At 46.9% G+C, this 13,201-nt stretch overlaps 1 protein-coding gene across 2 annotated transcripts in view; it reads right to left on the reverse strand.

The window, feature by feature from the left end:
- The window catches only part of NOPCHAP1 (NOP protein chaperone 1), a 103,006-nt gene that overhangs the window by 30,190 nt on the left and 59,615 nt on the right, over positions 1-13,201 (reverse strand). For both annotated transcript variants that reach the window (XM_063927767.1, XM_063927768.1), the window contains exon 3: positions 1,036-1,169. In XM_063927767.1, coding sequence (XP_063783837.1) covers positions 1,036-1,169 — 134 coding nt within the window. The remainder of the gene's footprint in view (positions 1-1,035; positions 1,170-13,201) is intronic.

Here is a 13,201-nt window from a genome sequence, read left to right on the forward strand (position 1 = left end):
ATATACATATATATACACACACACAGGGATAACTTTATATAAGTGTTTTTCCCCTTATAGCTGCTGTATTGTTATACTGCGCCTAATTAGTGCCCCCCTCTCTTTTTTAACCCCTTTCTGTAGTGTAGTGACTGCAGGGGAGAGCCAGGGAGCTTCCCTCCAATGGAGCCGTGAAAGAAAATGGCGCCAGTGTGCTGAGGAGATAGGCTCCGCCCCCTTCTCGGCGGCCTTTTCTCCCGTTTTTCTGTGGAATCTGGCAGGGGTTAAAATTCATCCATATAGCCCTGGGGGCTCTATGTGATGTATTTTCGCCAGCCAAGGTGTTTTTATTGCTGCTCAGGGCGCCCCCCCCTAGCGCCCTGCACCCTCAGTGACCGAAGTGTGAAGTGTGCTGAGGAGCAATGGCGCACAGCTGCAGTGCTGTGCGCTACCTTGGTGAAGACAGGATGTCTTCTGCCGCCGATTTTTCGGACCTCTTCTTGCTTCTGGCTCTGTAAGGGGGCCGGCGGCGCGGCTCTGGGACCGGACTCCGAGGCTGGGCCTGTGTTCGGTCCCTCTGGAGCTAATGGTGTCCAGTAGCCTAAGAAGCCCAATCCACTCTGCACGCAGGTGAGTTCGCTTCTTCTCCCCTTAGTCCCTCGATGCAGTGAGCCTGTTGCCAGCAGGTCTCACTGAAAATAAAAAACCTAAAACTAAACTTTCACTAAGAAGCTCAGGAGAGCCCCTAGTGTGCACCCTTCTCGGCCGGGCACAAAAATCTAACTGAGGCTTGGAGGAGGGTCATAGGGGGAGGAGCCAGTGCACACCAGGTAGTCCTAAAGCTTTACTTTTGTGCCCAGTCTCCTGCGGAGCCGCTATTCCCCATGGTCCTTACGGAGTTCCCAGCATCCACTAGGACGTCAGAGAAACACTAATCCACTTGTGTAAATAGCATCAAACAGCCAGTTAGTCTGTACTGTTTAATTTATACTATGTGCAGTTATTGAACACCATTTACATGAGCACAAAACACTTAAAAAATAAAAGTATTCTTACCATTTCTATTATCTTTTCCTCTTTCTCAATGTTTTCTATGTCAAAGGCTCTAGCTGGAGAGGATTCAATTTCCCTGCTGAGATTCTCATTAGCTTGAGCCATTTGAGGCAGAAAATTCTGTACTCTGTCAAGTACTGTAATGGCAAAAATACAACAGAGTTAATGTCTGTGTATAGAATAAAAAGCACTGTACTTTTCTTTTTTAATGTCCAAACAAACCAATTTCACTTCTTAGCCAACATGACTGATTTTAATAAACCGTGTTCCTCTTACGTCCTAGGGGATACTGGTGATAATGTCGATATTATCTTAAACCATAAAGCTATACCTTTAAACACACTTTTACCATGGAGCCGCTGCGCCCGCTTAGACTTAATACACACGCTACGCACTTTGTACGCTATTTGCGTACAGAGTCCCGTACGTTGTACGGACTTAGCGTACACACGCCGCGCTGGGGGTACAAAGTACGCACAGCGCGCGCACACACTCTTGATAAACTTTAAACCTTATTAGCAGTACAATGCAGTGATGTTATACCTTAAACCTTACGCAGCGCTGACGGTATAAAGTACCCGCAGTGCGTACACACCTTATCAATACACTCTTAAACCTTATACAGTTAAATACGCTTTTAAACCCTAGCAGGGAAAAGAGGACACAACACCGATTTGTAGTTAACCGCTGGGTTCTAACGCCACAGTGGATTATTTGAAAGGGGATAACAATACAAATTATACACTACAAGGCTAACAAGATAAATCTACAACAGAAGAATGGCTACAGTCAATGTACATACGTGAGAATATTCGCTTGCGCAACCTGGACCAGTCCTCCGCTCATCAGGTAGATAGCGTTCAGAGTCTTCTGACCGGCCAGGCAGCAATAGGCTTTTTATACACAACTTCCATAAACAATACAATGGTTACAGTAATCCCTTTGTTCATTGGACAGAGATGCATCTTTACATTACAGGAGAGGTCATAGGCTGATTTGAAAAGGTGGGCGATGTCTTTCCCAACTGCTCTTGTGGGTGGTCTCCTCTGGATTCCCGCCGCATACATAATATACAGTAAATACTATATCTATATTCTACTTCTGCACATAACTATACGTAGGAACATGCGATCTTCCTCTAGCCAACACCGGAATGTTACCCTTAAAATACCCTACAGCTGGATACTAGACATCACCTTATAACCTTAGTCTGTCCCTTCCTATCATGCAAAGGCGAATCCCTTAGTCCTGGAATCATTTAAACTGTTGATACTTGCTGATATGGTGCAGGGGGGCTATGTGTACAATGTGCACTATTTGGGTTAAATATGTAATGTTTTGATAACCCTCTATGCGCTCACAAACTCCGCCGTAAATACCCATACCACGCGCAGGACACCGCGGGAGCGATCATACGCAAATTGCGGATATGTGCACGCACGGCGGAACAAGTGCACGTGCAGCGGGCATGTGTGTGTGGTTAGTACGTGCTGTGTGTATTACAATATTTTTCGACTTCGACACTGGGAATCCAATTTAGTACCATGGGGTATAACGGGTCCACTTGGAGCCATGGGCACTATAGAAGTTTGATAACTTGTGCTGGCTCCTCCCTTTATGCCCCTCCTACCAGTCTCCATTTAGAAAATGTGCCAGAGGGAGCCGGTCCCATCTCTGGAAGCTCCTGAAGAGTTTTCTGCATTTATTTTATAAGTTTAATTTCAGGCAGGACTGGATGGCACCAGCCTGCCTGCTTCGTGGGACTGGGGGGAACACGCCCCTACCCCAGTAAGGGCTAATGGTCCCATGCCCTTCCTGACAGGTCACTAGCTGCTGAGGGAACTATTCGCAAGCCCAACCACGGCGAGCGTACATTCCCACAGCATGCTGCCACCAATACCAGAGCCAGAAGAAAGAATAGTGGCGAGTACTAAGCAGGCGTCCCGGTTAGGGTACGGAGAGACGCGGCTTCTAACGGGGCGGACTGAGTCTCCAGACTGTACACAGTACCCAGACTGGTATTACAGCTTAAAAAGGGAGCTAACTCCATTTTATGCACTTAGACACATAAAGCCAGTATAAAGAAGAGCGGGAAGACCGTGCGCCATTGAATGGGTGGGGCTTCACTATGAGTGTATCCAGTAGCTCATAGGCGCTATTTGTTTTTCATCTACTAGGGGTAACCCTCCTTCCCCCTCCATACTCTCCAGATGCCTCAGTGTTTTTTGTGCCTTCACCAGGTAAGGTTGCATCCTGGAGTCATTCCAGGGTTTACTTTTAATTTTTCTAAAGATTTTTTCTTTTATCAATCACACTCTCTTCCCAGCTTATTAAGAAGCGTGGGTCCGGGAGTGTGTGCTGCTGATGTGCAGCAAAGGCTTGTAGGTGCTTAGACAGAGAAGCCCTGCCATTGACCTTCATCAGCGTTAGCTGACTCAGCATGGCTGCAGGAGCTGGACGGAGCTTAGAGAGAAGCCCCATCGGAGCCTCCACACTACACAAAGGTAATGAGCGGGGGGTCAGCTTACGCTGCCGCCGCTCCGTTGGGCCTGTTGGTTGCTGTGATAGTGGGACGGTCAGCTACTGCTGCCGCCCCTCCGTGTGTTGGGAACGTGTTTTGCAGAGAAGCTGCTTACTAATGTTTAACATTACTGAGCCCCCACTTTCCAGCTCCCAGCAGCGGGGGCGCCCGTCACGCTCCACGCCTGCCCGCTCCCCGCTGAAGTACAGTATAACTGTGCGGCTCACATCGGTGGTCAGATCACTGCCGCCGCTGGGCGCCCGTCACACTTCAACATTTTGCCCTGGCTCCCGGTAGTGTGGCTCCGTACAGTGCTACCGCTGACTGCCGGTCACAATCCACGGCTCCCGGCAGTGCAGCTCCACCACGTGAGAAACCGCGCTGCCGCTGGGCATATGTCAGGGCTCAGAAGCGGCTCCCGGCTGCGGTCAGAGCACACTTGCGCCGATGGGCACCCGTTAAACACCTCCCTGCTCTCCGGTTTCCACCAGATCGCAGGCGGCAGCTCCCGCCGTAGGGCACCGTTACGGACGCCACTAGCACTGCGGTGGGGATGGGGGTGCAAGAAGCTAGCCGCGGGGCACACATGCACAGCTTTAAGCGGTGGGGGTGAGGTCATGGCGGTCCTTAGTCCATAGGTTCTCTTACATATAAGGGGTGGTGGCCACAGTTATAGGGGGCATAACAGGCTATTAAGCCTAGGTTATGAGTGCTTTCAGGGGTACATATGTTTTACATCTATAGTACAGGTAATGTATATATGTGTAAAAAATAAGATTTTACTTACCGGTAAATCTATTTCTCGTAGTCCGTAGTGGATGCTGGGGACTCCGTAAGGACCATGGGGATAGACGGGCTCCACAGGAGACATGGGCACTTTAAGAAAGAATTTAGGTTCTGGTGTGCACTGGCTCCTCCCTCTATGCCCCTCCTCCAGACCTCAGTTAGAGAAACTGTGCCCAGAAGAGCTGACAGTACAAGGAAAGGATTTTGGTAATCCAGGGCAAGATTCATACCAGCCACACCGTATAACAAGTGATAACAACCAGTTAACAGTATGACAAATAACAGAGCATCCGGTCAAACCCTGATGCAACCATAACTTAACCCTTATTGAAGCAATAACTATATACAAGTATATAGTCCGCACTTGGGACGGGCGCCCAGCATCCACTACGGACTACGAGAAATAGATTTACCGGTAAGTAAAATCTTATTTTCTCTAACGTCCTAGTAAATGCTGGGGACTCCGTAAGGACCATGGGGATTATACCAAAGCTCCCAAACGGGCGGGAGAGTGCGGATGACTCTGCAGCACCGAATGAGCAAACACAAGATCCTCCTCAGCCAGGGTATCAAACTTATAAAACTTTGCAAAAGTGTTTGAACCTGACCAAGTAGCCTCTCGGCAAAGCTGTAATACCGAGACCCCTCGGGCAGCCGCCCAAGAAGAGCCCACCTTCCTTGAGGAGTGGGCTTTTACTGATTTTGGAAGCGGCAATCCAGCCGCAGAATGAGCCTGCTGAATCGTGTTACAGATCCAGCGAGCAATAGTTTGCTTTGAAGCAGGAGCACCAAGCTTGTTGGAAGCATACAGGATAAACAAAGATTCTGTTTTCCTGACCCTAGCCGTTCTGGCTACATAAACCTTCAAAGCCCTGACCACATCGAGTAACTCAGAATCCTCCAAGTCAGTAGTAGACACAGGCACCACAATAGGTTGGTTTATATTAAAGGATGAAACCACTTTCGGCAGAAATTGTGGACGGGTCCGCAATTCTGCTCTATCCGCATGGAAAACAGATAGGGGCTTTTATGTGACAAAGCCGCCAACTCTGACACACGCCTAGCCGAAGCCAAGGCTAATAGCATGACCACCTTCCACGTGAGATATTTCAACTCCACCGTTTTGAGTGGTTCAAACCAGTGGGATTTCAGGAAACTCAACACCACGATAAGATCCCAAGGTGCCACTGGAGGCACAAAAGGGGGCTGAATATGCAGCACTCCCTTTACAAACGTCTGAACTTCAGGTAGAGAAGCCAACTCCTTTTGAAAGAAAATGGATAGGGCCGAAATCTGGACCTTAATGGAACCCAATTTTAGGCCCAAATTCACTCCGGACTGTAGGAAGTGAAGGAAACGGCCCAGCTGGAACTCCTCCGTAGGAGCATTCCTGGCCTCACACCAAGCAACATATTTTCGCCATATACGGTGATAATGTTGAGCGGTCATGTCCTTCGTAGCCTTTATCAGCGTAGGAATGACCTCATCCGGAATGCCTTTTTCTGCTAGGATCCGGCGTTCAACCGCCATGCCGTCAAACGCAGCAAGTCTTGGAACAGACAGGGCCCCTGTTGCAACAAGTCCTGTCTTAGAGGAAGAGGCCATGGGTCCTCGGTATCCAGATCTGCAAGAAATGCTCACAAAGTCCTTCGTGGCCAATCTGGAACAATGAGTATTGTTCTCACTCCTCTTTTCTTATCGTCAGCACCTTGGGTATGAGAGGAAGAGGAGGAAATACATAGACCGACTGGAACACCCACGGTGTCACCAGGGCGTCTACAGCTATCGCCTGAGGGTCTCTTGACCTGGCGCAATACTTCTGTAGCTTTTTGTTGAGGCGGGATGCCATCATGTCCACCTGTGGCAGTTCCCTCCGACTTGTAATCTGTGCGAAGACCTCCTGATGAAGTCCCCACTCTGCCGGGTGGAGGTCGTGTCTGCTGAGGAAGTCTGCTACCCAGTTGTCCACTCCCGGGATGAACACTGCTGACAGTGCGCTTACGTGATTCTCCGTCCAGCGAAGAATTCTGGTGGCTTCCGCCATCGCCACTCTGCTCCTTGTGCCACCTTGGCGGTTTACATGAGCCACTGCGGTGATGTTGTCTGACAAAATCAGAACCGGTTGGTCGCCAAGCAGGGTCTCCGCTTGACGTAGGGCATTGTATATGGCCCTTAGTTCCAGGATGTTGATGTGAAGGTAAGTCTCTTGACATGTGGTGGATTTAGTAGAGGCCGGGGAGGACTTCTGTTCCTGGGAACTAGCTGTGTTGTGCAGCTTCTTTCCTCTGCCCCTGCCTCTGGCAAGAAAAGGACGCACCTCGGACTTTCTTGTTCTTCTGTGATCGAAAGGACTGCATTTGATAATACGGTGCTCTCTTAGGCTGTGAGGAAACATATGGCAAAAAAAAATTTACTTTCCAGCAGTAGCTGTGGAGACCCTCCCCAAACAATTCTTCACCCTTGTAAGGTAAAACCTCCATATGCCTTTTTGAGTCGGCATCACCCGTCCATTGCAGAGTCCACAGGACCCTTCTGGCAGAAATTGACATAGCATTTATTCTTGAACCCAGTAGACTAATGTCTCTTTGAGCATCTCTCATATAAAGGACAGCGTCTTTAATATGCCCCAGGGTCAATAAAACAGTATCCCTATCTAGGGTATCCAACTCCTCTGATAAGGTATCAGTCCATGCCGCTACGAGCAAGGTACTTGAATGTGTATAAATGGATTTCAGGGTACCTTCCTGTTTGCGATCAGCAGCATCCTTGAGGGTAGCCGTATCCGGAGACAGCAGGGCTACCTTTTTGGATAAGCGTGTTAAAGCTTTGTCCACCCTAGGGGAGGATTCCCATCGTAACCTGTCCGTTGGCGGGAAAGGATACGCCATAAGAATCCGTTTGGAAATCTGCATTTTTTTATCTGGAGATTCCCAAGCTTTTTCACATAACTCATTCAGTTCATGTGAGGGGGGGGGGGGGGGAAGTTACCTCCGGTTTCTTTCCCTCATACATATAAACCCTTGTGTCAGGGACAGGGGTTTCCTCTGTGATGTGCAAAACATCTTAATTGCTATAATCCTATATCGGAGTGATTTAGCCAACTTTGGCTGTAACTTTGCATCATCGTCATCGACACTGGAGTCAGAATCCATGTCGGTATCTGTGTCAACAATTTGGGACAGTGGGCGCTTCTGAGACCCTGACGGCCTCTGCGACATAGGATCAGGCACGGGTTGGGACCCTGACTGTCCTGAGGCTTCAGCTTTATCTAACCTCTTATGCAAGGAATTAACATTATCATTTAAAACCTTCCACATATCCATCCAATCAGGTGTCGGCGGAGACACCACATTCACTTGCTCCCACATAGCCTTCCTCATCAGACATGTCGACACAAGCGTACCGACACACCACACACACAGGGAATGCCCTTTTTGAAGACAGTTCCCCCACAAGGCCCTTTGGAGAGACAGAGAGAGAGAGTATGCCAGCACACACCCCAGCACTATAACCCAGGAATAACACAGTAACTTAATGTTAACCCAGTAGCTGCTGCTTATATTGTGTTTTAGCGCCTAATTTATGTGCCCCCCCTCTTTTTACCCTCTTCTACCGTGAATCTGCAGGGGAGAGCCTGGGGAGCTTCCTCTCAGCGGAGCTGTGGAGAAAAAATGGCGCTGGTGAGTGCTGAGGAAGAAGCCCCGCCCCCTCAACGGCGGGCTTCTGTCCCGCTTAAATATGCATTTTCTTGGCGGGGGCTCATACATATATACAGTGCCCAACTGTATATATGTTTACTTTTGCCAAAAAGAGGATCCAAATGCTGCCCAGGGCGCCGCCCCCCCCCCCCCCCCCCCCTGCACCCTTACAGTGACCGGAGTATGTGAGGTTTGTGGGAGCAATGGCGCACAGCTGCAGTGCTGTGCGTTACCTCAGTGAAGAATGGAGTCTAATGCCGCCGATTTGAAGTCTTCTTGCTTCTCATACTCACCCGGCTTCTGTCTCCCGGCTCTGCGAGGGGGACGGCGGCGCGGCTCTGGGATCGAACGGAGAGGGCGAGATTCTGCGTACGATCCCTCTGGAGCTAATGGTGTCCAGTAGCCTAAGAAGCAGGACCTAGCTTCAGAGAGTAGGGCTGCTTCTCTCCCCTCTGTCCCACGATGCAGGGAGTCTGTTGCCAGCAGAGCTCCCTGAAAATAAAAAACCTAACAAAAAATACTTTCTCTCAGCGAACTCAGGAGAGCTCACTGAAAAGCACCCAGCTCATCTGGGCACATTATCAAACTGAGGTCTGGAGGAGGGGCATAGAGGGAGGAGCCAGTGCACACCAGAACCTAAATTCTTTCTTAAAGTGCCCATGTCTCCTGCGGAGCCAGTCTATCCCAATGGTCCTTACGGAGTCCCCAGCATCCACTAGGACGTTAGAGAAAACAAAACCCATGCTGGGACGCCATTTTACCACAAAGGTTACAAACCTACTTCCTGCTTCTTTGTGCACAAATGTGTCACTCCTACAACACACAGCCACTGGAGGGGGCAGGGGTGTTAGTAGGTGGCACAGTGACCACAAGCTTCATAGATTTACTCTAACACGGTGCGGTGTACGCTGTATTATAGACACCAGTTATTTTTACTCAGTTGAGCAGACGTCTCATTGTATTACAGGTTGAGTATCCCTTATCCAAAATGCTTGGGACCAGAAGTATTTTGGATATCGGATTTTTCCATACTTTGGAATAATTGCATACTATAATGAAATAGGACGATGGAACCCAAGTCTAAGCACAGAATGCATTTATGTTTCATATACACACACACATCCTGAAGGTCATTTTAGCAGACATTTGTAATATATTTGTGCATTAAACAACGTGTGTGTACATTCACACAATTAATTTATGTTTCATATACCCCTTATACACACAGCCTAAAGGTCATTTAATACAATATTTGCAATAAGTGTGTATTAAACAGTTTGTGTACATTGAGCCATCAGAAAACAAAGGTTTCACTATCTCACTCAAAAAATTCCGTATTTTGGAATATTCCGTATTTCGGAATATTTGGATATGAGATACTCAACCTGTATTATGGTCTGTCTGTGTGCATGTCTGATAACTGTGAGAATAACCGATTTACAGTCAGAGTTGTCTGCTGCACGAAAAGACGTGAGGCGGCTAAGTCTATTCACAGTTAATGCCGTCTGAGCAGCCAAAGTGGGCTGAGGATATTTCTAGAACTTTGCAGGGTTACAAAGTCCATGTATAGTTCAATTTCTACAAATAGTCAGTCATAGTTTGTATCATAATTACATTATGATGATTCAATGCCACATCTGATATCTCAGAATTGGGACAGGAGTCCGATAGTGAGATCACTCAGACAGCAGTGCGCCTGCTGCTAGGTTGCAATAAAACATGGAGGTTTTATTGCTTGCAGACAAACGGCGACTGTGTGTTTCTCTTTTTCAAATCTCTTAAGCAGTTAACCAGTTAAACGCTTTTGTGACACAGCGATTTCTGTCTAAATATCTTTTCCCACAGGCTATGACATCTAAATCGCCACTGATGGAGTCAGTTTCAAAACTTTCACAAAAGTTAAACTGTTTCAGTCCGAGCTGCAGCAACACTTACAGACCCCTCAGACTTCCTCTGTATAAGTATTTGTTTTACATGTCTGAAGCTTTGCTCATCACTTAACTTCTCTGGGTGCTAGACCCCTAGGATATATCATATTACTAGTGCTCTTACACTTTTATTATGTGCCCTGGAACTGGTTCTCACGCATGCACATGGTCTATATACTATGTTAGTATTGTTTATGTGTCATCTCCACTTGCCACAAAGTTGGCTGGGGATACCATGTCCTATATGTTATGGGATAGGTTGCCCTGCGAGTTTATTTTCTTAACTTCGTTCTAATCTGGCTCTCTTTTAGAGCCTTGTTACTATTGTTAGGGTATGGGTTGGTATGCGGGGTGTGGGGGTTTGGGTTTTATTGTTTTTCTTACCTATGTTGGGTTTTTATGTATCTGTTTATTCATGCATTTCCTGCTCGGATATATGCATATGCTTGTTGGTTTGTACTGAACTTATTTTCTCTGCAGAAATATGGTGAATGTTATTTTCTGAAATATTAGAGGCCTTAATGATAGCGTCAAGCGCTCCCTGGTCCCGAAACAACTTAAGGCCCTTTACCTGGATCTGGATTTTCTTTTTTATATGTTTTTATTAAGCAAGAAAAAGAAAACACATATTAATACAATAATTACAAAGCTACGAAATAAGAGAAACATAAGGATAGCAGTAGTAGTAGTAATGATATAGAGCAGAGGTTCTCAAACTCTGTCCTCAGGACCCCACACAGTGCATGTTTTGCAGGTAACCCAGCAGGTGCACAGGTGTATTAATTACTCACTGACATTTTAAAAGGTCCACAGGTGGAGCTAATTATTTCACTTGTGATTCTGTGAGGAGACCTGCAAAACATGCACTGTGTGGGCCCCCGAGGACAGAGTTTGAGAACCTCTGATATAGAGGAATGTACATTTTGACATTTGCTCATCACGTAGCACATAAGTCAGCATAGGAAGAAGAGGGTTTCAAATCGGTGGATGGGGGTCGATCCCCTCTATGGAACAACTATAAGCCAAAGAGGGAAGTCATAAGAATATGGAAGTTAAGGTTAATGCTAAAAGGGGGGTGAACCTCTCGTGAGTATTTCAGTATTATACCAAGTAGTATGTTTAACCACTTTGCGCATACTATCACAAAGAGGTAGTGATAGGGTTACAATGTAGGGCAACCATATTGCAAAGAATTTAGAGGAGTTGGATTCTGCTCTAAGAGAACATTCAATCCAATCCATTTGGTAAAGATATGTCAATCTAGGGAGTAAAAGAGACATGGGTATAGGAGTTTTATGTATCCACTGAGACAGTATGGTCTTCTTCGTAGCTGCCACAATTCGCGCTAACAACAATTTGTTGCCAGGAGACAATGAAAAACAATCAGTCATATCGATTCCAGAAAGCCCAGGATAAAGTGGCAGTGAAAGGAATATTCAAAGTCACTGCAATGTAATTACGAACCTCTGTCCAGAGCAATTGTATTACAGGGCATGACCAGAGGCAGTGAATAATATCGGCATCAGGTGAAGAGCATTTGAAACATTGGGAGTTATCAGAGATTCCCGTGAGAAATCGAAGACGAGGAGTGTAGTATGCCCTATGTAAGATTTTTAAATGCATTTCTGCATAGGATGAAGATACTAAGTGCTTGTTAAGTAATAGGTGCCAGTGTATTACAGTTTGTAGATCAATTCCCGGTAGGGTGTCCGCCCATTTAGCTAAACCAGTAGTTTGGCGTGTCAGATATATCTTACGTCTGGTGTATGAATAAATAAAAGACGTGGGATACGGAGAATGAGGAGTCAGGCGCATTTGAGCGTCTAAGGGAAAGGTGTAGTGTGCCGGTCTTAGGCGTGTGATCAATCGCGTTGTAAAACTGCGGACTTGGAAATATGCGAAGAGGGGTATTTGGAGGTTCGGAAATTTGAGTTTCAATTGGGGCAGGGTGAGTATTTCAGTACAGGTGACATTCAATAATTGATACACCAAGCGCAAGCCGCGAGAATACCAAATTTTGAAAATTGCATCAGTCTCCCCGCCTTGAAAATCTGGATTATGTAAGAGTGGTTGGAATAAGGAGCAGGTCAGTGTAAGCCCCAAACGTTTTTGCAATTGAGTCCATGCTTTGCATGGAGAGAATAGTAGTGGGTTCGTACGCAGAGATGTCAATGTAGGGTAGTTTGAAAGATGTAATATGGAACGCAAGCTACCGCAAGGTAACAGATTGTTCTAATGACGTGTTAACATAGTTAGTAGAGTCCCCAATCCAGTCAATAGCATATCTATAATTAGCGGCCAAAGAGTAGTCTTCTGGGCATGGTAAGTTTATTCCTCCTAATGTGGTCGGTTGTTTTAATTTAAAAAGGGCTATGCGTGGGCGCTTATTCTCCCAAATGAAAGTAGTGAGGGATTTGTTAATTGTTTGGATATCACGTTTAGTCAGGAGAAATGGAAGCATTTGGATCGGATATAATAGGCGGGGGAAGGAAATAATTTTGTATAAATGGCATCTACCTAAATATGAAATAGATGACTTTACACGTTGGCAAAGCCTACCTATCATTTTAAAAATAGAGCGTGATAAATTTAACGCGTACAAATCAGCTGTTTTAGATGAGAAACGTAAACCTAAGTAGGTGATATAGCCTGTGGCCCATTTGAAAGGAAATTCGGAACCCCAATTTCTCTTACGTCCTAGAGGATGCTGGGGACTCCGTAAGGACCATGGGGTATAGACGGGCTACGCAGAAGACATGGGCACTATAAAGAACTTTAGATGGGTGTGCACTGGCTCCTCCCTCTATGCCCCTCCTCCAGACCTCAGTTAGATCCTGTGCCCAGAGGAGACTGGGTGCACTACCGGGGAGCTCTCCTGAGTTTCTCTGAAAAAGACTTTTGTTAGGTTTTTTATTTTTGAGGGAGCACTGCTGGCAACAGGCTCCATGCATCGTGGGACTGAGGAGAGAGAAGCAGACCTACTTAAATGATAGGCTCTGCTTCTTAGGCTTCTGGACACCATTAGCTCCAGAGGGTCGGAACGCAGGCCTCACCCTCGCCGTTCGTCCTGGAGCCGCACCGCCGCCCTCCTCACAGAGCCGGAAGATAAAAGCCGGGTGAGTATAAGAAGAAAGAAGACTTCAAAAGGCAGCAGAAGACTTCAGATCTTCTCTGAGGTAACGCTGCACTCCACACAACGGGCACTGAAGGGTGCAGGGGCGCCCCCTGGGCAGCAA

Source organism: Pseudophryne corroboree, chromosome 6 (genome assembly GCF_028390025.1).
Source record: "Pseudophryne corroboree isolate aPseCor3 chromosome 6, aPseCor3.hap2, whole genome shotgun sequence".
NCBI lineage: Eukaryota > Metazoa > Chordata > Amphibia > Anura > Myobatrachidae > Pseudophryne > Pseudophryne corroboree.